This window comes from Heterodontus francisci, chromosome 23 (genome assembly GCF_036365525.1).
Source record: "Heterodontus francisci isolate sHetFra1 chromosome 23, sHetFra1.hap1, whole genome shotgun sequence".
In the NCBI taxonomy this organism is placed as follows: domain Eukaryota; kingdom Metazoa; phylum Chordata; class Chondrichthyes; order Heterodontiformes; family Heterodontidae; genus Heterodontus; species Heterodontus francisci.
In genome coordinates, this window is record NC_090393.1 from 12,882,043 (window position 1) to 12,908,497 (window position 26,455).

At 42.9% G+C, this 26,455-nt stretch overlaps 1 protein-coding gene across 2 annotated transcripts in view; it reads right to left on the bottom strand.

The window, feature by feature from the left end:
- wscd2 (WSC domain containing 2) overlaps nt 1-26,455 on the bottom strand; it is a 293,045-nt gene that overhangs the window by 72,579 nt on the left and 194,011 nt on the right. For both annotated transcript variants that reach the window (XM_068054696.1, XM_068054695.1), the window contains exon 6: nt 17,013-17,177. In XM_068054696.1, the coding sequence (XP_067910797.1) occupies nt 17,013-17,177 (165 nt within the window). The remainder of the gene's footprint in view (nt 1-17,012; nt 17,178-26,455) is intronic.

A 26,455-nucleotide genomic window follows, 5' to 3' on the forward strand; every position in this document is an offset into this window, starting at 1 on the left:
ACACACAGATCAACAGAACAATCAGTCACAAAGAATGCTGAACATAATTTGGTACCAGCTCAGATAGAAGCGAATATTCGAGTGCGACTATGACTTGTATGTAACTAGTTAAGCTTCCTTCAGATAAGTAAATTAAACCTCCTGCAAACGAATATTTAAAGAAATATTTTATCTGCGTGGGCTGCTATTGAAACAATGTATGTGCCGAACCAGTAATTATAATTTTGTTTGATAGCAGACTTCAGATTTATTAAACTCATTATTATTACGCCAACCTGAAGTTATTTAATCTCTGACAGCTTTGCACCTCACTTCATTTAAGTGATGCACAATACTTTCAAAAATGCTTCAAGGTTTATATCCAATGTACTGGTGGAATAACAATGGTATACGTACACTGCTTACCTGTTTTCTCACATCTCTCAAAAACAGATGTGAGGACAAGTACAAACCCAGGCACAAATCCTAAAGCCTAACCATAACCATAATGGGCGGCACAGTGGCGCAGTGGTTAGCACCGCAGCCTCACAGCTCCAGGGACCCGGGTTCGATTCCGGGTACTGCCTGTGTGGAGTTTGCAAGTTCTCCCTGTGTCTGCGTGGGTTTTCTCCGGGTGCTCCGGTTTCCTCCCACAAGCCAAAAGACTTGCAGGTTGATAGGTAAATTGGCCATTATAAATTGTCACTAGTATAGGTAGGAGGTAGGGAAATATAGAGACAGGTGGGGATGTTTGGTAGGAATATGGGATTAGTGCAGGATTAGTATAAATGGGTGGTTGATGTTCGGCACAGACTCGGTGGGCCGAAAGGCCTGTTTCAGTGCTGTATCTCTAATCTAATCTAATCTAACTATGTGGGCATGACAACTGAGGCCAACCCACCCTTGTCTGACATCCATAAGCACTCCCTTGGACCAATTTTCCACTCCTTTGACTCAGGATGTCCAAAGATGATTGCAGTATCCCCATCACCTCAGCAGACATCAACACAGATAAGGATCGAAGTTTGAGCTGTTATCACCTCAACCAATCAGTAGTCACGCCATGTGGTCCATCTATTCATGGAGCCATTGGTTCGGTGTTAATTTTATTATTGGTATGGTGAAGGTGAGCTCAGTTTGTACTGTGCAAACGAGAGGAAGGATTATGGATTTGGCCAGAGCCACAACATGATACAGTTTATCCACCCCTATTCTTAAGTGATATGTATCCTTAAAGCATCTACTGTCCATCTGTATTCATTGTAAACATTCTTCAGCATCAGCTCTTGGACTGCAATCAGTGAGATCTTCAAACAACTGTCAGGAGGAAAATGAGGCAGATTTTATTGGATCCCGCAGCCTTGGATTTCAGAGACTCAAACCTTTCAGCCACATCGACATGAAATATTTATATATGTATACATAAATAAATATGTGTGTGTGTATATATATTATATATATATATGTGGAGAGAGAGATAGATAGATAGATATCAGTTGTTCACTGGAATCTCACAGTGGGAATAAAAGCTTCCATAGGCATAACGCTGTCGACAAGCAGAGAATTACTGATACGCACTGCTAGAACATCCTGCAACAAACAGAATAAAAGAAATTGGATCAGCTTGGGTTGCTGAGAGGACTGAGTGTTTACAACAGAGTATAAGGTCTGGACACATGCAAAGAGAAAAAAAAGAATTGCATTTATATAGTGCCTTTCATGATCAGGACTCCTCAAAGCATCTCATAGCCAAGTAAGTATTTTTGAGGTGCAGTCACTGTTGTAATACAGAAACATGGCAGCCTATTTGCACCCAGCAAGCTCCCACAAATGGCAATGTGATAATGACCAGATAATGTGTTTTTGTGATGCTGATTGAGGGATAAATATTGGCCAGGACACTGGGGAGAACTCCCCTGCTCTTCTTCAAAATAGTGCCGTGGAATCTTTTATATCCACCCGAAAGGTCAGACAGGAGGGATAAAAACCTAACCCGAAAGGTAGCACCTCCAACAAAGGAAGTGGAGATGAGGGCCGTACGGGGGAATGGCCAGGGTGAGAGAGAGTAGTGGTTTTATTGGTTTTTTTGAGGAGAGGAGTGATAAAGGCAGATTTAAAGGAGGGAAGGGCAACAAATGCAGTGAGAGAGCCGTTAACAATGTCGGCTAACACGGGGACCAAAAGGGGAAGTTGGGTGGTTAGCAGTTTCGTGGAAATAGGTCGAGGGAACAGGAGACGGGTCTCATGGACAAGATGAGCTCCGAGAAGGCATGAGGAAAAATAGGAGAGAAACCAGATAAAGATCTGAGTTCGGGGCTGGGGGAGGGGAAACTTTAGAGGACGTTCGGCCCGGTGGGCTAGTGGAAGGGAGGTAAGTGGCAGAGGCAGCTGATCGGAAGGTCTTGCTCTTAGTGACAAAGAAGTCCATGAGCTCCTTGCACTTATTGTTGGAGGTGAGAGTGGAGCACTCCCTCAGTTACTGCACTGCGGTGTGAGCCTGGATTTCTCTGCTCAAGACACTGGAGTGAAACTTAAACCAACAGCCTTCTAACTCAGAGGCAAGAGTGCTACCCACTGAGCAATGGCTGACAATAGGTAGAAAGGTTAAATTTCACAAATCTACAATTGCACATTTAGCATACAATGAAATCTATGCCATTGATTTTTTTTCAAAATATTTCTGATTTTATTTTAGAGATACAGCACTGAAACAGGCCCTTCAGCCCACCGAGTCTGTGCCAACCATCAACAACCCATTTATACTAATCCTACATTAATCCCATATTCCCTACCACATCCCCACAATTCTCCTACCACCTACCTACACTAGGGGCAATTTACAATGGCCAATTTACCTATCAACCTGCAAATCTTTGGCTGTGGGAGGAAACCAGAGCACCCGGCAAAAACCCACACAGTCACAGGGAGAATTTGCAAACTCCGCACATGCAGTACCCAGAACTGAACCCGGGTCGATGGAGCTGTGAGGCTGCAGTGCTAACCACTGCGCCACTGTGCCATGATAAAGTATAAAAAGTGTCATCTCTGATTTACTGAAATTACATCCCTACATTGGCATTTAGCCATATGCCCCATGGCACCTTTGCTCTTTTATCGCAAATGATGTAGGCCAAAAGGCTCTTAATTTTTGTCAAGAAGCTCTCCCAGATTCAGGCTGCATCCCCTGAAGTTCTGTGCTGCGGCTCAGCTCTACAGTCAGGTGGTATTAGTCCTGAGAATTCCATTTTGCAAAAGTACAAATTTGAAACGATTGTGAATCCAAATTGAACATTTGTGTTCACTTTTGGAGCTGCATTCCTTCTCATTCTGCAATTCGGATGAGTGTGACTATCACTTTCCTTCACGCTGATGGCACATTTTTCACCCATAACCAAGAATCGTTTTGCTTTAAAGAGAAAAGTTTCCACGAGCCTAAACTGGTCCAAACTCAGCCATATTTGGATGCTGATGAAGAAACATGAAATGGCCCAATTTAGTTTGGGATCCGATGGAAGGTATTGTTGAGTCACAGGCAAAGATTTTGTGTTTTGGGTTTTGACCCCAATATCACACCACACCATGTTGGGACCAACAACCCGACATCGATTTTGCCTGGATTGGCCAATTAGTGGCCAGAGGCTGCGCTGACTCTTCAATTGAGGATGGCGGACAGACTTTCAAAACTGGAGGGCCAATGGGAGGCTCTCAGGCATGGAAGGAGCTGCAGCATGCCATTGCAGGTAAGGGAGAGGGCGCCTCCATCTTGAGGTGCCCTCTCTGCAGCCTTTAAAACATTTGGGAGAAAAAAATGGGCACGGCTGTCAAGCCACCATGGTGGGATGGTGGTGGGGGGAGCCCCTCTACAGGGTGGCCTGCAGCCACAGCTGTGGCCAGATAGGTGGGGGTGGGGGTGGAGGAGAGGCAGCCTCATAGCCTACCCTGGACTGCTGGCACACCGGTCTGCTGCCGGTAGGCCACCTCCAAGCATCTTCCATGCTCCTGATACCGCAGGGGGCCCGCAGATGACTGGAAAATTCCGCCTCTGATCATTGACCTTAATTATCTTGGTCTTTTAATTATCTTAACAAGCTACCCAACGCATGCAGGCAGGTCGTTGTTCCGCGCTCAGTTCAGCTTGCAGGAAAATGTCTCGGATCTGGATCTGGATCTGGCACATTGGCCAGCTGGTGGGGCGAAATTATGTGCCCACCTGCCTCCATTCCCTCTCCCATATCAGAGCGAAAATCCTGCCCGTAGTTTCCTCAAGAACTGTGGAAATTGAATGTGTGAAACTTAGATATTGTCAGAAAAGTTCTCTCTTTGATCCACGGCCTGATCTCAGCCAGCAATGATATAATTGGGTTGAATGACGCAGGGCAAAGAAGAAGAAAATTCACCAGAGTTTCCAGTCTCTGGCAGGAGCACACGTATGTGGACTCTTGGCTGAACATGGGATCAGACTGGGCTGTGATGCCCACATAGTTAAATATTCTGATCAGACACTCTCTCAAGGCTGACATCCCATAAATAACACATTTATCGGCTAAATGTTGAAGGTGACTTCCAGAGATGGAGCTGTACCTCAGAGTACACCTTCAGGAGAGGTGAGGAAACTGGCAAAAATGTTCTTTACAAGAAAAATATCCTGGGCGTACCTTTAACCCTTCAGTGTTTCGACAGTAATTTGATGGTGTGGATCGCCTGCCCATTGTAGAACCTACTATTACGACCAGGTGAGAAAGGGGTCTAGGGGTCCCTTTTAGCCTTCACCTGGTCTTACTGTAACAGGGTTTAATTTTAAACACACGTGTTTTTTAGCTCACCTTGGTGAATCCTTGTTCACTGCTTTCCAACTATAAGGCAAAGAAACCAGCACAGCAGGCTTTCTCAGGTTTAAAGAAGAAAAGTTGAAACTTATTGAACTTAAACCTAAACTCTAATTCGGTTGACGCCTACGAATACATGACGCGCCCACTCTAGCATGCATACACGATGCAACATGCAAATAGAGACTGAAAAGAGCAGAAGAAAAATAAAGTGGAAATGTTTGAGGCAATGTCTGAAGAGTTGTTGTTACAGTTCTTCGAGCTCACTGTAGAGTCCTTGATTGTAGTTAGATCTTGCTTTTTGTTGGGGCCCAGTATTCTTCTTAAACCTTGTTTGCTGTAGAAGACTTTTCCCTCTTGGGGATCATGTGTCTTCAATGGATTCAGAGGCTTGTGAGAAAGAGATGGGAGCTGACAGGAGAGAGATCTTCTCAGTCCAGGAGCAAACAGACTTTCTGCCCAAACTGTTTGCATAAATTCAAAAAACTCAGGTTGCCCAGCAGGTTAGTCACGTGACTAGCTGGTTTGACCATGTCCGTTTGTGTATTCAGCCATCTTAGCATTCAACCTGGAATGTGAGCTCCCCCACCTTCAAAGTCTGGTGATCAAAAGTCCATTGTGGGTTGATGGTCAGGAAATGGCTGTTTTGTCCTTCCAAACACTGTCTGTTAATATGCAAATGTTTTTTTCCAGCCACAGTTGATCTGTTCAACAAGTCCTTTCTTCACTCCAATGACAGTTTAAAATCAATATTCATGACAAAATCAATGTGCTCCGTTCTTGGCAGGTAGGGGCCTAGCATGACACTACCAAATTTCCATTCCGTTAAAGTCAATGGGCAGCGATCTACTCCGTCAAGTTACTGCCTGGCACTAAAAATGGAAGTTAACACCACTGGGTGGCCATACCAGATCAACACACATTAATATAGTGGAGTCCCTTCTTTCTTCAAGCTTTCTCCCTCACAAGCCACTCACCCCTTCATTAACACTGGCTCTTCAATTTACCCTTTGGAGCTTGGATTCTCCATTCGGGGGTGCCACTTCTACCTAACAGACTGTTTACTAATATCCAGTCACTACCTCATTGCTGTTTGTGGGAGCTTGCTGTGCACAAACTGGCCACCATGTTTCCTACGTTATAACAATGACTTCACTTTGAAAATACTTCAGTAGATGTGAAGTGCTTTGCATAGAATTACATTGGATATATAGCACAGAAACAAGCCATTCGGCCCAACCAGTCCATGCCGGCGTTTATATGCCACTTGAGCCTCCTCCCACCTTTCCTCATCTTACTTTATCGACATTACCGTCTATTCTCTTCTTCCTCTGATGCCTATCTAGCCTCCCTAAAATGCAGCCATGCTATTTGCCTCAACCACTCCCTGTGGTAGCGAGTTCTGCATTCTCACCATTCACTTGGTAAAGAAGTTTCTTCTGAATTCCCTGTTTGATTTTTTTGGTGACTATCTTGTATCGGTGGCCACTAGTTTTGCTCTTCCCCAGAAGTGGAAATACACTCACTGGGTCTACTCTATCAAAGCTTTTTTTAATTTTAAAGACCTCTCTTAGGTCACCCCTCAACTTTCTCTTTTCAAAAGAAAAGAGACACAGCCTGTTTTTCCTTTCCTGATAGGTAGAAGGCTTTTGGATACCTTGAGGTCATGAAAGATGCTATAGAAATGCAAATCTTTCTTTCAAGTCTACCTTTACGGTAACGCGATTCACCAGGTTTCTATAGGTTAAACTGCTTCTCACACAGCAGGATTACCTTATCTGGTGGATTTTGTGAGGTTTCCTTTCTCTAGGCATTCTATTAAGGGAATTAATTCCTCTTCCCTCTACATTTCAGTACCTGGAAATTATCTGTCCTTCAGGCTAAGACTTTTTGAAAACCTCTTCAAGAAATTTGCTTCTTCTTCCCCCACTTCTACCCCATAATAGTAAATCTTTGTCTCGCATCAGCTAACAATCTCAAGGTCCATGCTTTCAATCAGTGCAAGGTTCACAAATATTTCTATCTGCAAAACCTACTTGTGCATGTTTCATTGTATCTTTCATTGCCAAAGCAAAGAAGGGTACATGCTGTATGAAAGTCTGGCACACAATTTTGCCTCCATTTCTTGGAATATATATAAGGAGACAGTCAGAATCTCTTTCATTGACAAACACAATCTCTTCCTGCTCACTGTTTTCCTTATCAGAAGACATTCATCCAGCAGCAGAGTCAGAAACCAAGGTTGCCTTGCCTCAGGGCTGTGCAACTAGTCCTTTTATCTGATTCATCTAGTTAGTTGAATTCATTATTTGCTGTTCAGGAGAGCTAACTTACTGGGTATCCTGCATTAAGCCCAGTGTTTTCAATTGTTTCACTAAAGCTAAACCCATTAAAAATTGAGTAATACAGCACTCTTTCCCCGGTTAAAGGCGGCCCAGGCAGTGTGATCTTCAGCTTGTGCTGGCTCTTTGAACGATCTATCCATTAGTCTCAGTTCCCTGCTCTTGCCCCATAGCCCTGCAGATTTTATCCCCTTCAAGGATTTATCCAATTCCATTTTGAAAGTTAATATTGAATCTGCTTCCATCACCCTTTCAGGCAGCGCATTCCAGATCACAACAACTAGAGAGCAAAAAATTCTCCTCATCTCTTCCTCTGGCTCTTTTGCCTATCACCTAAATCTGTGTCCTCTGGTTACTGATCCTTCTGCCATTGGCAATAATTTCTCCTTATTTACTCTATAAAAACCCCTCATGTTTTTGAACACCTCTATTAAATATTCCCTTAACCTTCTCCGCTCTAAGGAGAATAGCCCAGCTTCCATTGACTTTTATGTGAGTGTCAAGGTTTGAGATCACCATGTTCAAGTTATTGACCAGGAAGTGTGTTCATCCAATATAATATCTGGAGATGCCAGCTGTACTTTAAAGTCCTCTACTTATAAACATTTACAGTGAGTGAGTCCATGAAAAACATTCTGTATATTGTTCCATGCCATTTGTGAGATCCTTAACCATGTTTGATGAGGTTGCTCAATTGGGGAAACTTAATGCATGCATGTAGAAAAGCATTACTTTATATTTACATGTGAACATATGAACTAGGAGCAGGAATAGGCTATTTGATACTTCGAGCCTGCTCCGTCATTCTATAAGATCATGGCTGATCTGTTTGTGGTGTTATGATCAAGTGGGGAGGGGTCGAAGGGCTTCCCTCTTTTCCCTCTCCTTGTTAGACCACAAAAGGTTTAATTCTTTTTTAAAGTAAATGTACTGGCTAATTCAGTAGGTGTTTGATTACTTGCTGTGATCATAACAAAATTTTCTTAAGTTCAACCAGGAAAGAGGTTAACTTTATTGTACCTAAACTGAACTAATGAAAGTAATAAACTACTCACCAATTTCCACTCATACAAATACACTAAAGGTTTACACACACACAAATAGGATACAGAGTGGGGAAGGGTAGATTGGTTGAGTTAGAGTCCATAAAAAGCGGTATACAATCTGTGGCATTTGGTGATTTGGCTGGTTTCTAGCTGAATTCAGTGGTCCTGAGGCTTTTAGTTTGAAGAGGTAGATGACCGATTTGGTGAGTCTCTTGGAGACAGTGATGCGGTTGATTTCCTTTAATGGGGTTTCTGATTGTAGCCAGAGTATGCAAAGGTGGTCAGTCAACAAGCAGGATTTGAAAGCTTTCAAGCTGTAATAGAGAGAGAGAGAGAGAGAGACCCTCACTTAGGGTCTGCTCATGTCAGAGACCAGTTGCTTCTCCTCTACTGCAGAGAAATCACCAGCTTAAAACCACAGATCGGGAGGGGCTTATCACATGACACTCAGTGATTCACACATAGCAGTTAGCAGTATTTCTTCCGGCTAAAAGAAAAAAGAACAAGCAGATCCTTTAAACTTCCTGGGTCTTGGTTCTTGCTGGGATACGAGCAGACATTTCATCTCCCTCCTCACAGTCCTTTGCCAATGTAAGAAAGTGTTGCAAACTAGATGATCATCTTAATCTGCCAACAAAGTCATCCTTGTACTTTTCTTTTTTAAATGTCTTTTGAAAAAAATACAAATTCAAATCTCCGGTCAGTGGATTAAAGAAAATTATCATTCAACAAAGCACATTAGCATAACAGTGGACACAACTCCACTTTTCTGCCTACCCCCGATACCCTTTGACTCCCTTGTTTGTTAAGAATCTGTCTACTTCTGCCTTAAAAACATGAAATGACCCTGCCTCCACTGGTCTCCTGGGAAGACAGTTACACAGACTCACGACCCTCTGACAGAAAAAAATTCTCCTCATCTCTGTTTTAAATGGGAGACCCCTTATTTTTAAACTGTGCCCCCTAGTTTTAGTCTCTCCCATAGGTTATACAATGTTCTGTCCTTAAGTACAATACTAAATCCTCTTTCTCACTCTCCTCACCAAGATCTGGGAATACTTTCTAATTTTATTTTGTACAACATCAATAACTTACATTTAGATTTTTAGATTAGAGATACAGCACTGAAACAGGCCCTTCGGCCCACCGAGTCTGTGCCGAACATCAACCACCCATTTATACTAATCCTACACTAATCCCATATTCCTCATATATAGCACCTTTAAGATAATAAAATGTCCCAAGGTGCTTCATAGGAGTGTTACCAAACAAAATTTGACAATGAGCCACATAAGGAGATATTAGGTCAGATGACCAAAAGCTTGGTCAAAGAGGTAGGTTTTAAGGAGTGTCATAAAGGGGGAAAGAGAGGTAGAAAGGCAGAGAGGTGTAGGGAGGGAATTCCAGAACTTAGGACCTCAGCATCTAAAGACACGACCCCCAATGGATGAGTGATGGAAATTGGGAATGTATAAAGGGCCAGGATTGGAAGAGCACAGAGCTCTCAAAGGGATGTAGGCAACGTATCCTCTAATTTTTTTTTGGAGTGCATGAGCAATTTATTTAAGTGCATGGCCCCTTTAAATTTTTTTGTGCAGCACAGTAACTTAAAGGGGCCAACTTGTGTGGCTGCACAGCTTAGGGGGAGTATTGGTTGTGGGGCCAGAGGAGATTACAGAGATAGGGAGGGGTGAGGCTATGGAGGGATTTGAAAACAGGGATGAGAATTTTAAAATCAAGGCATTTCTTTACCGGGAGCTAGTGCCGGTCAGCAAACACAGAAGTAATAGGTGAACAGGACTTGGTGTGAGTTACAGTCTGGGCAGCAGACTCCTGAGTGACCTAGGAGGCTTTCTCTCATGTAGATATTGCTGGGCCTTGCTTTGCTGGCATCACCTCAATTTCTCCTGCCTCAGTCTTCATAAAAGAAGCAATCAGCCAAAGAATTGCAGGGGTAACCAGATCAGTGACTGTGTGATTAGGTCCTAGGATTCACTGTCACTTCATCTGTAAATCAAGACATTTTCTGTCTGGGAGTTCTTCATTGTAACTGATCCCTTTTTGTGCTACTTTTTCCCCAATGAGGCTTGCTTTCCAGATCATATTGCTCTTCGAGTTTATAGTTTGAGATTGTTCAGCTGAAGTTCTATAGCCCGACATATTGATGCTGCATTTGCCTTCGATCTCCAATGCATACTTTTCAATCATGTAACATGGTTACAGTCACAGTACTGCCCTGGTGATCTCTGACATTCTCACTGCGAAAGAAACATTCACTGTAAAAAGAATTCTTTTGCGGTTCAAATTCGAAGGCCTACAGTCCAGATGCAACCCCAATTCAAACACAACTTTATTAAACTGTGATGTCTTGTGGTGAGAAACAAAAAACTTGTTCATTGACAAATTAATGGAAAAGCTAGCATTACGCACCAACTATCGACCATGGCTTAGTGGTTAGCACTCTTATCCCTCAATTAGCAAATTGTGGGTTGTAGTCCTGCTTCATAGACATGAGCATGAAAACTATGCTGGCACTACAGTGCCTGCACTGAAGGGATGTGGCATTGTTAGATGAGGCATTAAACCAAGGCCTGTCTAAGGTGGAATAAAAGATCTTCTGGTGTTACTTTAATGGAGACAGCAGGGGCATCAACATTTTTCCTTCAACCTATGTCACCATAAACAGAATATCTGGTCATTACTACGTTGCTGTTTGTTAGACTTTGCTGTGCGCAACTTGACTACTGCATTTCCTACATTACAAAAGTGACTAAACTTCACAAGGAACTTCATTGGCTGTAAATCTCTTTGGGATGTCCTGAGATTGTGAAAGACCCTATACCAATGCAAGTCTTTCTTTTCAATACTGACACAGTTTACTTTGCGCTCTGTGTTATGGAACTATTGGACCTTTTTGTTCCTAATATCAATTGAAGGAATTTTTTTTTATTTGTTTGTGGGATGTGGGCATCACTGGATAGGCCAGCATTTATTGCCCATCCCTAATTGCCCTTGAACTGAGTAATTGCTGGGCCATTTCAGAGGCCATTTTTAAGAGTCAACCACATTGCTGTGGGTCTGGAGTCACATGCAGGCCAGACCAGGGAAGGACGATGGATTTCCTTCCTTCCCTAAAAGACATTAGTGAACCAGATGAGTTTTTACAACAATCGACAATGGTCACCATTAGACTAACCTTTAATTCCCGATTTATTAATTGAAGTCAAATTTCACCATCTGCTGTGGTGGGATTCAAACCTATGCCCCTAGAGCATTAGCCTGGACTCTGGGTTACTAGTCCACTGACATTACCACGACACCGCTGCCTCCCCAACCAACTTTCGAAGGAAAAAACATAAGAACAGATCAAAGCATAAAAGCAAATCAGAGTTATAGAGGTGACATTGATTGCTGTTCCTAAGAATTTGCTATATTATTACTGCATTTTGACTGCTTTACTCATGAGTCCCTCATTTTCAGAATTTTCAGGGAACATACTTGTCAAGCGTAGGCTTCCCAAAAGAGATCTGAATGATACATTAGTAACACGTGGGTAGGCAGCGCACTGTCACCGCAACTGATGTGTGCCTTTGAATAACTCTGTTCATTAGCTCCCTGCAATGGCTGATCTGGTAAAGACACTGCCTAGTGTGGTGCTGATCTATGTAGGCGAGGAAGTTTCCCAATGTTTCATCACTGCTTTACAATGAATTCATGACTTTCAGACAGGGTGGCATGCTATTCTCAAAACACTGTTTTCAAAAACATGGAAAATTCCTATAGGATTTTGTCATAGAGTTATACAGCACAGAAACAGGCCCTTCGGCCCATCGCATCCGTGCCAGCCATCAAGCACCTATCTATTCTAATCCCATTTTCTAGCACTTGGCCCGTAGCCTTGTTTGCTATGTCGTTTCAAGTGCTCATCTAAATACCTCTTAAATGCTGTGAGGGTTCCTGCTTCTACCATCACTTCAGGCAGTGGGTTCCAAATTCCAACCACCCTCTGGGTGAAAAAAAAATTCTTCAACTCCCCTCTAAACCTCCTGCCCCTTACCTTAAATCATTGCCCCCTGGTTATTGACACCTCTGCTAAGGGAAAAGGTTTCTTCCTATCTACCCCATCTATGCCCCTCATAATTTTGTATACCTCAATCTGGTCCCCCCTCAGCTTTCTCTGCCCTAAGGAAAATAACCCTAGCCTACCCAGTATCTCTTCATAGCTGAAATGCTCCAGCCCAGGAAACATCCTGGTGAATCTCCTCTGCACCCTCTCTAGTGCAATCACATCCTTCCTATAGTGTGATGACCAGAACTGTACACAGTACTCCAGCTGTGGCCTAACTAGCATTTTATACAGCTCCATCATAACCTCCCTGCTGTTATATTCTATGCCTCGGCTAATAAAGACAAGTATCCCATATGCCTTCCTAATCACCTTATCTACCTGTGCTGCTGCCTTCAGTGATCTATGGACAAGTACACCAAGGTCCCTCTGACCTTTTGTACTTTCTAGGGTCCTACCATCCATTGTATATTCCCTTGCCTTGTTGGTCCTCTCAAAATGCATCAGCTCACACTTCTCAGGATTAAATTCCATTTGCCATTGCTCTGTCCATTTTACCAGCCCATCTATATCGTCCTGTAATTTAAGGCTTTCCTCCTAACTATTTATGACACCACCAATTTTCATGTCATCTGCGAACTTACTGACCATACCTCCTATATTCACATCTAAACACTACAAACAGCAAGGGTCCCAGCACCTATCTCTGCGGTACACCACTGGTCACAGGCTTCCAATCGCAAAAACAACCCTCGACCATCACCCTCTGCCTCCTACCACTGAGCCAATTTTGGATCCAATTTGCCAAATTGCCCTGGATCCCATGGGCTCTTAAAATTAAATAGCACAGAAGGAGGCCATTCAGTCCATTTTGTCTGAGCCAGCTCTTTGAAAGAGCTATCCATTAATCCCACTGCTGTTTCCCCCGGCCCTGCAGTTGTGTGTTTAGAAGCCTGCCAAGCAAATGGTGAATCTGTTTTATATTTTACACAAGCTAATATTACACTATAGTAAAACTGGCTCTGCTGAGGGCCAGACCAAAATACACATAAAGCTCATGTGGGAATTAACTGAAATAAAGCCACTGACTGGTAAATAGTAACAGACATTTGAAAGATGTTGACACTTCAAAGTGTGAATGGAAATTTACTGAGTAGTTCAAGTAACGTGTCTGGCAAATAATGTTTCGTTCAAATATAGTGTCAGGAATCTGCAAATAATGTTGATTTTTTTTTTAAGGTGACATATTTGGTGACAAAGGGCTAGAGGAAATACCAAATTGATTGCAAACACAGTTTCCTGCTCGTTTTTGTTCAGAAAGTCTCTGAGCAAACAGCATTTGCACTGAGTTGGTCGAGAGAAAGTAAGCGTCAAGGTGCTTTATGATTGTAGGTTAGGTTCTACTGGTCTCTGAGGCACACTTTGTTTCGCTGTCAGGGCTAAGGAATAGAAAACCATTGCTGAAGTTTTCACAGTAATTTTACTGTAACACTGTTTCATTCACTGAGTTGCAGGGCAGGTGATCTGGAACACTGCATTTACATTCACTCAAAAGCACCTTCGAACGGCTGAGTGCACTGTGATTCGATGCTATATTGAATTTTGTCAGTGACTAACTGTATTAACATCTCCCGCAAAGGCCCTTTCCCCTTTTTCCTCGAATAATGGTAAATATCTGGGAGGAGGGCGGGGGTAACAAAATGGACCTCCCCCAGCTTAAATAGGTAACGATTTTCGGTGGTAGAAAAAAATAATTTGGGACAAAATCAATAGTCACATGGAGTTAATTAACGAAAGCCAGCATGGATTTCTTAAGGGAAAATCATGTTTAACTAACTTGCTGGAGTTTTTTGAGGAGGGAACAGAGAGGGTTGATGAGGGCAATGCTGTTGATGTGGTGGTGTACATGGACTTTCAAAAGGCATTTGATACAATCCCACACAGCAGACTTGTGAGCAAACTTGTAGCTCATGGAATAAAAGGGACGGTAGCAACATGGATACGAATCTGGCTGAGTGACAGGAAACAAAGAGTAGTGGTTAATGGATGTTTTTCGGGCTGGAGGAAGGTTTGTAATAGAGTTCCCCAGGGGTCAGCGTTGAGAACCTTGCTTTTCCTGATGATACGAAACTTGGAAACTGTGAAGAGGATAGTGTCAAACTTCAAAAGGTCAGAGACAAGTTAGTGGAATGGGTAGACAGGTGGCAGATGAAGTTTAATGCAGAGAACTGTGAGGTGATTCATTTTGGTAGGAAGAACATGGAATATAGAATAAAGGGCACAATTCTAAAGGGGGCGCAGGAGAAGAGGTGTATATGTGCATAAGTTATTAAAGATGGCAGGACAGGTTGAGGGAGCAGTTAATAAAGCATGCAGTATCCTGGGCTTTATTAATAGAGGCATAGAGTACAAGAGCAAGGAAGTTACGTTGAACTTGTATAAGACACTAGTTCGGCCTCAGCTGAAATATTGCGTCCAATTCTGGGCTCCGCACTTAAGGAAAGACGTGAGGGCATTGGAGAGAGTACAGAAGAGATTCATGAGAATGGTTCCGGGGTTGAGGAATTTCAGTTCTGAGATCGATTGGAGAAGTTAGGACTGCTTTCCTTGGAGAAGAGAATGCTGAGAGGTGATTTGATAGAGGCATTCAAAATCATGAGGAGTCTGGACAGAGTAGATAGAGAGAAACTGTTCCCACTCATGAAAGGATCAAGAACGAAAGGGCACAGATTTAAAGTATTGATGAGGAGAAATTTCTTTACTCAGAGGGTTGTGAATCTTTCGAATTCTCTATCCCAGAGAGCTGTGGAAGCTCAGTCACTGAGTATATTTAAAACAGAGATTGACAGGTTTCTAAATGCCAATGCCATAAAGGGTTACGGGGATAGCGTGGGAAAGAGGCATTGAAGTGGATGATCAGCCATGATCGTATTGAATGGCGGAGCAGGCTCGATGGGCTGAATGGCCTTCTCCTCTTTCTATGTTCCTGGGAAAGGCAAAAAAACACAGGGAAAAATCCTTAGGCAAAAACAATGGAAAATGCCTCTCTGATCTGCAAAGATGATCAGACAATCTCTAGGAGACCACAGTGACTGGATGACATGACCTCTAATGATCTGCCTACCTTCTTTATGTAGACATGTTAGCCACTCTCAGGGACTCAAGATCCCTTTGAACTTTTCTGAGGTTGGGGCGAAGACACATTATTGGGGCTGAATATAGTTCAAGAAGCCAGGCTGTATTTTAACTGAAAACATTAGTTTATAGGAGTCTTTATCTGGCCCTGCATGCTAGTTCACTCATTCACTATAATGGGTTGTGCTAAATATACAAATATTTATCTCCCTTGACACAGTGAACATGGGTAGTCACGACCAAGTGCAGTCTTCAGGTGGAGTTCAGAGGAATGCACTTCCCATTTTGAAGTTGTCCATTCTATCTTTAGTTTGATATGAAACTTCGATTTTATGTTATTATTTATAGTCAAAAAACAAAACTTGTGGCAATATGGGAAGTAAAATTGATTGGAACATAGGCTGAGGAGCTAGGATGTGCAAAACCGAGGTGCCAAAGCACCATCAGTGGTGGGAGGGTGAGTGTAACATTACTTGTTCCTTTGGTGAGTGAACTATTGTACGATTCACAAGAATACAAGTAAATCCAAAGAAAGCATGTTTTTTTTAATTATAACTTAAACTCAAACATATATCTATATACGCAGCTACTACAGGAGCACACCTACACACATCTTAACTCTATCAGGCTACACCCACAATTCTCTGGTCAGGTGTGATGCGACATCACTTCCTTCGGTGACTCTTCACTTACAGGCTCTTAAGGTGATCCCACAACAGTGGGTTTGCATAGGCAGTTTCCATTATAAATATAGTCAAGAACTTACAAATGTGTGAAAAATGTAAGAACAAGGAATAAAGTTTTGCAGACACCAACTGCAATCAGATATATTTTTGATATATTATAGATAGGTACGGGTAGTTGTTAGTATGTACACTAGATGGCTCCATTCTAGGAGTCCATTTTCAAGTTGCTGCTAGCTGTTTTAACTTAGCAATTTGCCCTGCTATACAAAGAGCTTTACTATGTAGTTGGCTGTGTAGTACTTGACCTGCGAATGCTCAGTATCGACATTGGGTAGCATAATTGGAAAATATGTTTCACTCCTCAACACTGACGTGTTTCATTTAAACATAAGCACACAGTCATGCAAAAAAAATACCCATAAATTATTGGATCGGTTCATCATAAAAACTCTTCATTCAGTTGGAACAATTCCTATTATGGTTGTTTTCCCCATCCATTCTTCACAAGTTATGTTATTATTGAGGAAGCTAAGGAATCTTTAATTGACATGCAAAAGATGGCTTGAGAATCCCAGAATTGGGCGTTATTGAGACAAATGGTGCCTTGCACATCACTTTTCCCATACTGAGACTGGCATCATTTTTAAGCACAGAATTTAAGACAGTTTCTTCATCAATGAAATAATTTCTTCAACAGTTTGAAGGTATGATTGAACAGCAAGAATGTTGAAGAACTGACCCAGCTTATCTCCCATTCTACAATACAGTGACCCTGAACATATATTGTTTTTGCTTTAACATTGCTGTTTCACTTATTTAACATAGAACAGCTTCAAGAGACCATTTTAGGCTCTTAAACCTTTTGAACATAACTTTCATTTGCATCCCAGAAGGACGTCCCGGAGGTTATTTCCCTTTACCAAGGATCCTACCTTTGTTGTAGAGCGAGCCATCAAAGTAATAGCTTCCGGTGTAATAGCCTGTGGTGAGTTCCATGAGGTGACGGCCCCACGTGTTTCCTGCTCCTGGAAAACTGGCCAAGGCCACAAGGCGTTTCGAGCGAGCAGGCAGAAAACGTCTGTCCATGCAACGGTTATCTGGAAAGAACAAATGCATATGAATTGTATGTACCATCTACCAGATGCACGGCAGCAACTCACGAAGGCTCCTACAATAGCACCTTCCAAATATGTTACTTCTACCACTGATAAGAACAAGGACAGCAGGTGCATGGAATCTCCAAAGTGTCCGAGTTTCCCTCCAAGCCACACACCATCCTGCCTTGGAACTATATTGCCGTTCCTTCATCATTACTGGGTCAAAATCTTGGAACTCCCTCCCTAACAGCACTGTTGGTGTACCTACACCACACTGACTGCAACGGTTCAAGAAGACAGTTGACCACCACCTTTTCAAGGACAATTAGAGATGGGCAATAAATGATGGCCTTGTCAATGACGTCCACCTCCCATGAATGAATTTAAAATAAAATCTGAGAGAAATGACTTGACATGATGAAAGAGGAAGCAAAACCTGGCCAATATTGCAGGTGAGATAGTAGCATTCTTTGTTGGCTTTGGGCACTTCAAGGTCAGCTCCCAGACCAGTATCAGACTATGGCCCAACTAAGGTAATTGTCAGTAGTCTTTAGATGAAGACAGCTCCTCTTTCCTCCATGATCTCCATCAAGTAGGGAAAACTTTTATTTTAAATGTCAAGAAATGTATTCTTATTTCTTTTCAAGAGGTGTAGGTGGAGCACTTTGAACATAGAAACACAGAAAATAGGAGCAGGAGTTGGCCATTCGGCCCTTCGAGCCTGCACCGCCATTCAATACGATCATGGTTGATCATCCAAACTCAGTACCCTGTTCCCGTTTTCTCCCCATATCCCTTGATTCCTTTAGCCCTAAGAGCTATATCTAACTCTTTCTTGACTATATTTAGTTATTTGGCCTCAACTGCTTTCTGTGGTAGAGAATTCCACAGGTTCACCACTCTCTGGGTGAAGAAATCCCTCCTCATCCCAGTCCTAAATGGATTACCCCTTATCCTTAGACTGTGACCCCTGGTCCTGGACTCCCCCGCCTTCGGGAACATCCTTTCTGCATCTAGTCTCTCCAGTCCTGTTAGAATTTTATAGGTTTCTATGAGATCCCCTCTCATTCTTCTAAACTCTAGCGAATACAAGCCTAATCGACCCAATCTCTCTTCATATATCAGTCCTGCCATCCCAGGAATCAGTCTGATGAACCTTCTCTGTACTCTCTCCATAGCTAGAACATCCTTCCTCAGATAAGGAGACCAAAACTGCACACAATACTCCAAATGTGATCTCACCAAGGCCTTGTATAATTCAGTAAGACATCCTTGCTCCTGTACTTGAATCCTCTCGCGATGAAGGCCAACATACCCTTTGAGTTCTTAACTTCCTGCTGCACCTGCATGCTTACTTTCAGTGACTGGTGCACAAGGACACTCAGGTCTCGCTGCACCTCCCCCTTTCCCAATCTATTGCTGTTCAGATAATAATCTGCCTTTCTGTTTTTGCCACCAAAGTGGATAAATGTGAGGTTATCCACATTATACTGCATCTGTCATGTATTTGCCCACACACTCAACCTGTCCAAAATATACTGGAGCTTCTCTGCATCCTCCTCACAGCTCACACTCCCACCCAGCTTTGTGTCATCTGCAAACTTGGATATATTACATTTAATTCCCTCATCTATATCATTAATATATAGTGTGAACAGCTGGGGTCCTAGCACTGATCCCTGCGGTACCCCACTAGTCACTGCCTGCCACTCGGAAATAGACCCGTTTATTCCTACTTTTTGTTTCCTGTCTGCCAACCAATTCTCTACCCACGTCAGTATCTTACCCCCAATTACATGTGCTTTAGTTTTGCATGCACAAAATGTCTCTAGACTCTCTTTTCTCTTTATCCTTGTTTGCAAATCCCTCCATAGCCTCGCCCCACCCGATCTCTGCAATTTCCTCCAGCCTTACAATCCTCGGAGATCTCTGTGTTCCTCTAATTCTGGCCCCTTGTACATCTCCAATTTTACTCATTCCACAATTGGCAACTGTTCCTTTAGCTGCCCAGGCCCTAAGCTCTGGAATTCCCTCCCTAAACCTCTCCAACTCTCTACCTCTCTCTCCTCCTTTTGGACATTCCTTAAAAAACGCACCTCATTGACCAAGGTTTTGGTCACTTATTCTAATATCTCTTACTGTCAAATTTTGTCTGGTTATGTTAGTGTTTGGAGTAGATCAAGGCCCCTACTGTAACTAGTATTTTTTATAGGGAGTAACTAAGCAATCTAAAGGTAAGTCATGGCAGGAGAGCTCGCACCCGTGATATGCTCCTCCTGCGCTATGTGGGAAATCAGGGACGCTTCACTGTCCCTGACGACCATGTGTGCAGGAAGTGTATCCATCTGCAGCTATTGGCTACCCGCATTACGGAGCTGGAGCTGCGGGTGGATTCACTGTGGAGCATCCGCGATGTTGAGGACGTCGTGGATAGCACGTTTAGTGAGGTGGTCACATCGCAGGTAATGGCTGCACAGGCAGAAAAGGGATGGGTGACCACCAGGCGGAGTAGTAGGCGCAGGCAGGTAATGTAGGAGTCCCCAGTGGCCATCCCCCTCTCTAACAGATATACCACTTTGGATACTGTTGGGGGTGATGGCCTCCCAGGGGAAAACAGCAACAGCAAATTTCATGGCACTACAGATGGGTCTACTGCACAGGAGGGGAGGAAAAAGACTGGGAGAGCCATAGTGATAAGAGATTCATTTGTAAGGAGAACAGACAGGTGTTTCTGTGGCCGCAAACGAGACTCCAGGATGGTATGTTGCCTCCCTGGTGCTAGGGTCAAGGATCTCTCGGAGCAGCTGCAGGACATTCTAGTTTAGTTTTAGTTTAGAGATACAGCACTGAAACCGGCCCTTCGGCCCACCGAGTCTGTGCCGACCATCTACCACCCATTTTTATACTAATCCTACACTAATTCCACATTACTACCACATCCCCACCTGTCTCTATATTTCCCTACCACCTACCTATACCAGGGGCAATTTATAATGGCCAATTAACCTATCAACCAGCAAGTCTTTGGCATGTGGGAGGAAACAGGAGCACCTGGAGGAAACCCACGCAGACACAGGGAGAACTTGCAAACTCCACACAGGCAGTCCCCAGAATTGAACCCGGGTTGCTGGAGCTGTGAGGCTGCGGTGCTAACCACTGCGCCACTGTGCCGCCCACAGTCTGAAGGGGGAGGGTGAACAGCCAGTGGTCGTGGTACATGTTGGTACCAGCGACATAGGTAAAAAAAGGGATGAGGTCCTGCAAGATAAATTTAAGGAGTTAGGAGCTAAATAAAAAGCAGCACCTCAAAGGCAGTAATCTCAGGATTACTTCCTGTGCCACGTGTTAGTGAGTATAGGAACAGGAGAATAGACCAGATGAATGCGTGGCTGGAGAAATGGTGCAGGAGGGAGGGATTTAGATTCCTGGGACATCGGGACCGGTTCTGGGGAAGGTGGGACCTGTACAAGCGGGACGAGTTACACCCAGGCAGATCCGGAACCGATGTCCTCGCGCCAGCGTTTGCTAGTGCTTTTGGGGAGGATTTAAACTGGAATGGCAGGCAGATGGGAACCTGAGCAGGAAGACTGAGGAGGAAACAAGGAAAGAAACGAAAGACAGGAAACAAAAAGGCAAAAGTGGAAGGCATAGAAATCAAGGGCAAGAAGCAAATAGGGCCATTGTGTTAAATAATGCTAAGATGACTAAGAATGTTAAAAAGACAAGCCTAAAGGCATTGTCTCTCAATGCGCGGAGTATTCGCAATAAGGTAGGCGAATTAATAGCGCAAATAGATGTATATGGATACAACATAGTTGCGATTATGGAGACATGGCTGCAGGGTGACCAATGATGGGAACTGAATATCCAAGGGTATTCAATATTTAGGAAGGACAGGCAAAAAAGGAAATGAGGTGGAGTAGCATTGTTAGTAAAAGAGGAAATCAATACATTAGTGAGGAAGGATATTAGGTCAGAGAATCCTGATGTGGAATCTGTATGGATGGAGCTAAGAAACACCAAGGGGCAGAAAATGTTGGTGGGGGTTGTATATAGACCCCCAAACAGCAGTGGTGATGTAGAGCATTAAACAAGAAATTAGAGCCGCATGCAATAAGGGTGCAACTGTAATTATGGGTGATTATAATCTACTTATAGATTGGGCAAACCAAATTAGCAATAATACAGTAGAGGAGGAATTCCTGGAGTGTATACTTGATGGTTTTTTTGGACCAATAAGTTGAGCAACCAACTAGAGAACAGGCCATCCTAGACTGGGTATTGTGTAATGAGAAAGGATTAGTTAACAATCTTGTTGTGTGGGGTCCCTTGAGGAAGAGCGACCATAACATGATAGAATTCTTCATTAAGATAGAGAGTGAGAGAGTTGATTCCGAGACTAGGGTCCTGAATCTAAATAAAGGAAAATATGAAGGTATGAGGCACGAGTTGGCTATGATAGATTGGGGAACGTTACTTAAAGGATTGACAGTTGATAGGCAATGGCTAGCATTTAAAGAGCACATGGTTGAATTACAACAATTGTTCATTCCTGTCTGGCGCAAAAATAAAACAGGAAGGGTGGTTCAACCGTGGCTTACAAAAGAAATTAGGAATAGTATTAGATCCAAGGAGGATATGGGCGGCACAGTGGCGCAGTGGTTAGCACCGCAGCCTCACAGCTCCAGGGACCCGGGTTCGATTCCGGGTACTGCCTGTGTGGAGTTTGCAAGTTCTCCCTGTGTCTGCGTGGGTTTTCTCCGGGTGCTCCGGTTTCCTCCCACAAGCCAAAAGACTTGCAGGTTGATAGGTAAATTGGCCATTATAAATTGTCACTAGTATAGGTAGGTGGTAGGGAAATATAGGGACAGGTGGGGATGTTTGGTAGGAATATGGGGTTAGTGTAGGATTAGTATAAATGGGTGGTTGATGTTCGGCACAGACTCGGTGGGCCGAAGGGCCTGTTTCAGTGCTGTATCTCTAATCTAATCTAATCTAATCTAATCTAAATATAAAATGGCCAGAACAAGCAGCAAACCTGAGAATTGGGAGCAGTTTAGAATTCAGCAAAGGAGGACAAGGGGATTGATTAAGAAGGGGGAAAATAGAGTATGAGAGTAAGCTTGCAGAGAACATAAAAACTGACTGTAAAAGCTTCCATAGATATGTGAAGAGAAAAAGATTAGTGAAGACAAATGTGGGTCCCTTACAGTCAGAAACAGGGGAATTTATAATGGAGAACAAAGAACTGGAAGACCAATTAAATACATACTTTGGTTCCGTCTTCACAAAGGAGGATGCAAATTACCTCCCAGAAACGTTGGGGAACATAGGGTCCAGGGAGAAGGAGGAACTGTATGAAATCAGTATTAGTAGGGAAATTGTTGGGATTGAAGGCCGATAAACCCCCAGGGCCTGGTAATCTACATCCCAGAGTACTTAAGGAAGTGGCCCTTGAAATAGTAGATGCATTGCTGGTCATTTTTCAAAATTCTATAGACTCTGGAACAGTTCCAATGATTTGGAGGGTAGCTAATGTAACCCCACTATTTAAAAAAGGAGGCAGAGAGAAAACAGGGAATTACAGACCGGTTAGCCTGACATCAGTAGTGGGGAAAATGCTAGAGTCCATTATAAAAGATGTAATAGCAGAGCACTTGGAAAACAATGACATGATCAGACAAAGTCAACATGGATTTACGAAAGGGAAATCATGCTTGACAAATCTACTGGAATTTTTTGAGGATGTAACGAGTAGAATAAATAAGGGAGAACCAGTGGATGTGGTGTATTTGGACTTTCAGAAGGCTTTCGATAAGGTTCCATATAAGAGATTAGCGTGCAAAATTAAAGCACATGGGATTGGGGGAAAGCTACTTACATCGATAGAGAACTGGTTGTCAGACAGGAAGCAAAGAGTAAGAATAAATGGGTCTTTTTCCCAGTGGCAGGCAGTGACTAGTGGGGTACTGCAGGGATCAGTGCTAGGACCCCAGCTATTCACAATATAGATTAATGATATAGATGAGGGACTTAAATGTAATATATCCAAGTTTGCAGATGACACAAAGCTGGGTGGGAGTGTGAGCTGTGAGGAGGATGCAGAGAAGCTCCAGTGTGATTTGGACAGGTTGAGTGAGTGGGCAAATACATGGCAGATGCAGTATAATGTGAGGTTATCCACTTTGGTGGCAAAGACAGAAAGGCAGATTATTATCTGAACGGTGATAGATTGGGAAAGGGGGAGGTGCAGTGAGACCTGGGTGTCCTTGTGCACCAGTCACTGAAAGTAAGCATGCAGGTGCAGCAGGCAGTTAAGAAGACAAATGGTATGTTGGCCTTCATAGTGAAAGGATTCGAGTACAGAAGCAAGGATGTTTTGCTGCAATTATACAAGGCCTTGGTGAGACCACATCTGAGTATTGTGTGCAGTTTTGGTGTCCATATCTGAGGAAGAATGTTCTTGCTATGGAGGGAGTGCAGCGAAGGTTCACCAGACTGATTCCTGGGCTGGCAGGACTGATATATGAAGAGCGTTTGGGTCGATTAGGCTTGTACTCGCTAGAGTTTAGAAGAATGAAAGGGGAGCTCATAGAAACCTACAAAATTCTAACAGGACTGGACAGACTAGATGCAGGAAGGATGTTCCCGATGGAGGGGGTGTCCAGGACAAGGGGTTATAATCTAAGGCTAAGTTCTAAGCCATTTAGGACTGAGATGAGGAGAGATTTCTTCACCCAGAGAGTGGTGAACCTGTGGAATTCTCTACCACAGAAAGCAGTTGAGGCCAAATCATTAAATATATTTAAGAAAGAATTAGATAAAGTTCTTAGGGCTACAGTGATCAAGGGATATGGGGAGAAAGCGGGAACAGGGTACTGAGTTTGGACGATCAGCCATGATCGTATTGAATGGCGGTGCAGGCTCGGAGGACCGAATGGCCAACTCCTGCTCCTATTTTCTATGTTTCTATGTTGCTCTGAAGCACCTTTACCACATTAAAGCCACTATATAAATGAAAGTTGTTGTTAAGGATCACATGCCAGTAACAGAAACTAACTGACTTTCACGGCATTTTAATTAACGGAAGGATAGTCCAGAATGTTCTGTAACTGGCATGCAATCCTCCCCATCCAATTTTCCTCTCTGCGCTCCTCCCAGGCAGCATCTAAATGTTAAAGAGGAAGATCTATCCCAAAATGTCTAGGTGAACAGGAGCCAAAATGAGGCTATGTTAGATCACAGAATCATAGAACTGTTACAGCGCAGAAGGCCATTCGACCCATCGTGTCTGTGCTGGCTCTCCTAAGGAGCAATTCATGTACTGCCACTCCCCCTCCCTCTTCACACATTCCTGTACATTCCTCCTCTTCATATAAGGGATATGATTTTATGGTTCTTTTAAACAAAGGTTGGGCTAACTTTTCATTCTCTTAGTTGGCTGCAACAGAATTCAACATTTTGGCTGAGGGGGAGAAAAGGTCCCTAATGGAACTATCTACCCATCTTTGCTCTTTCATATTCACAAAGATTCACAATGTAATTTAGACAGGCAGTGCTGTTTCCTCACAGGGAGTGAGAACAACTGAAACCTTCTGCATCTTTTTTTTGGTAACAGTAACTTCCATAAATGATAGAAAACATTTTCACAATGTGTCATCACATTGCAGTGTAAAGAAAAATGGGTTTTCAAAAAGACACAGTGCCCCTTTGACACGTTTGAGCACTCTGAATTGGGGGAGGGAGACCAGAGTTTTAGTCAAGTGACGCCTACCTCCACTCCCGCATGCTGCCCATTTCTCAGTAGACAGGTGGACATACATTGATATCAAGTAGTCGAAGGTGGATAAAGACAGATGACTCCCTGTGCAATATCTTTGCAGCATCCATCTTGAGAAGTTGAAATAACACTGTTCTACTTGCAGAATTAAAGTGGGTGATGACAAAATAAGTCCTGTTGTGGCTCACTGTGAAAACTTCAGTTGCATTGGACATAAGAACGTAAGAAATAGGAGCTAGAGTAGACCCCTTGAGCCTGTTCCACCATTTAATAAGGTCATAGCTGATTCTCAACCTCAACTCCACCTTCCCACACTATCCCCATTTCACCTGATTCCCTTCTTATCCAAAAATCTATCGATCTCTGACTTGAACACACATATTGACTGAACATCCACAGTTTGCTGCAGTAGAGAATTCCAAAGGTTCATAACCCCTTGAGGGAAGAAATTTCTTCTCATCCCAGTCCTAAATGGCCACCTCCTTAATCTGAGACTGTGGCCACTAGTTGTAGACTCCCTAGCCAGGGAAAACATCCTCCTAATATGTACCCTGTCAAGCCCCTTAAAAATTTTATATGTGTCAATGAGATCGCCTTTCATTCTTCTGAACTCAAGGGAATATAGGCCTAGTCTATTCAATCTCTCCTCATTGGACAATGACTCTAGCTAGTTTACTCTAATATCCTATTTTATCTTCATCAGTTTCTACATCATCCTTTGCTGAATTTTAAAATCCTCCCAATTGTCAAGCTTACTATTCTTTTTAACAACATTATAAGCCTCTTCCTTTAATCTAATCCTACCATTAACTTCTTCCGTTAGCCACGGTTGGATCATTTTTCCTTTTTTTTAACTCCTTAAGAAAATGTATAATCATGAATTCAATCTTTAAATGTTTGATTGCCTCTCTACTGTTATTACTTTTGATCTAGTTTCCTAATCTTCCTTAGCTAACTCGGCCCTTATACCTACATAGTTTGCTTTGTTCAGATTTAAGACACTATTTTCAGACTTAACTAAATCACTCTTAAATTCAATATAAATTTCTATCATATTTTGATCACTCATCCCCAGAGGCTCTTTAACTACAAGGTTATTAATTAACCCTGCCTCATTCTACAAAGCTAAATCTAAAATAGCCTGTTCCCTTGATGGTTCCTTGACATACCGATCTAGAAAACTATTTTGAATGCATTTCATGAACTTATCCCCCACACTATTACTGCAATATTGGTTTCTACTGTTGAGGGCCTATAATCTACTCCCACTATTGCTTCCATCCCTTGTTGTGCCTTAGCTCCATCCAAATTGATTCCATGTCTTCATTTTCCTAGCTAAGATCCCTTCTTCCTACTATCTTTATCACATCCTTCATTACCAGGGTTACCTCTCCTCCTTTTCTATTTTGCCTATCTCTTCTAAAGGTTAAATATTTAATTCCCAATCTTCATCAATCTCCGATCAAATCTCTGTAATAGCTATTAGATCAAACCCATT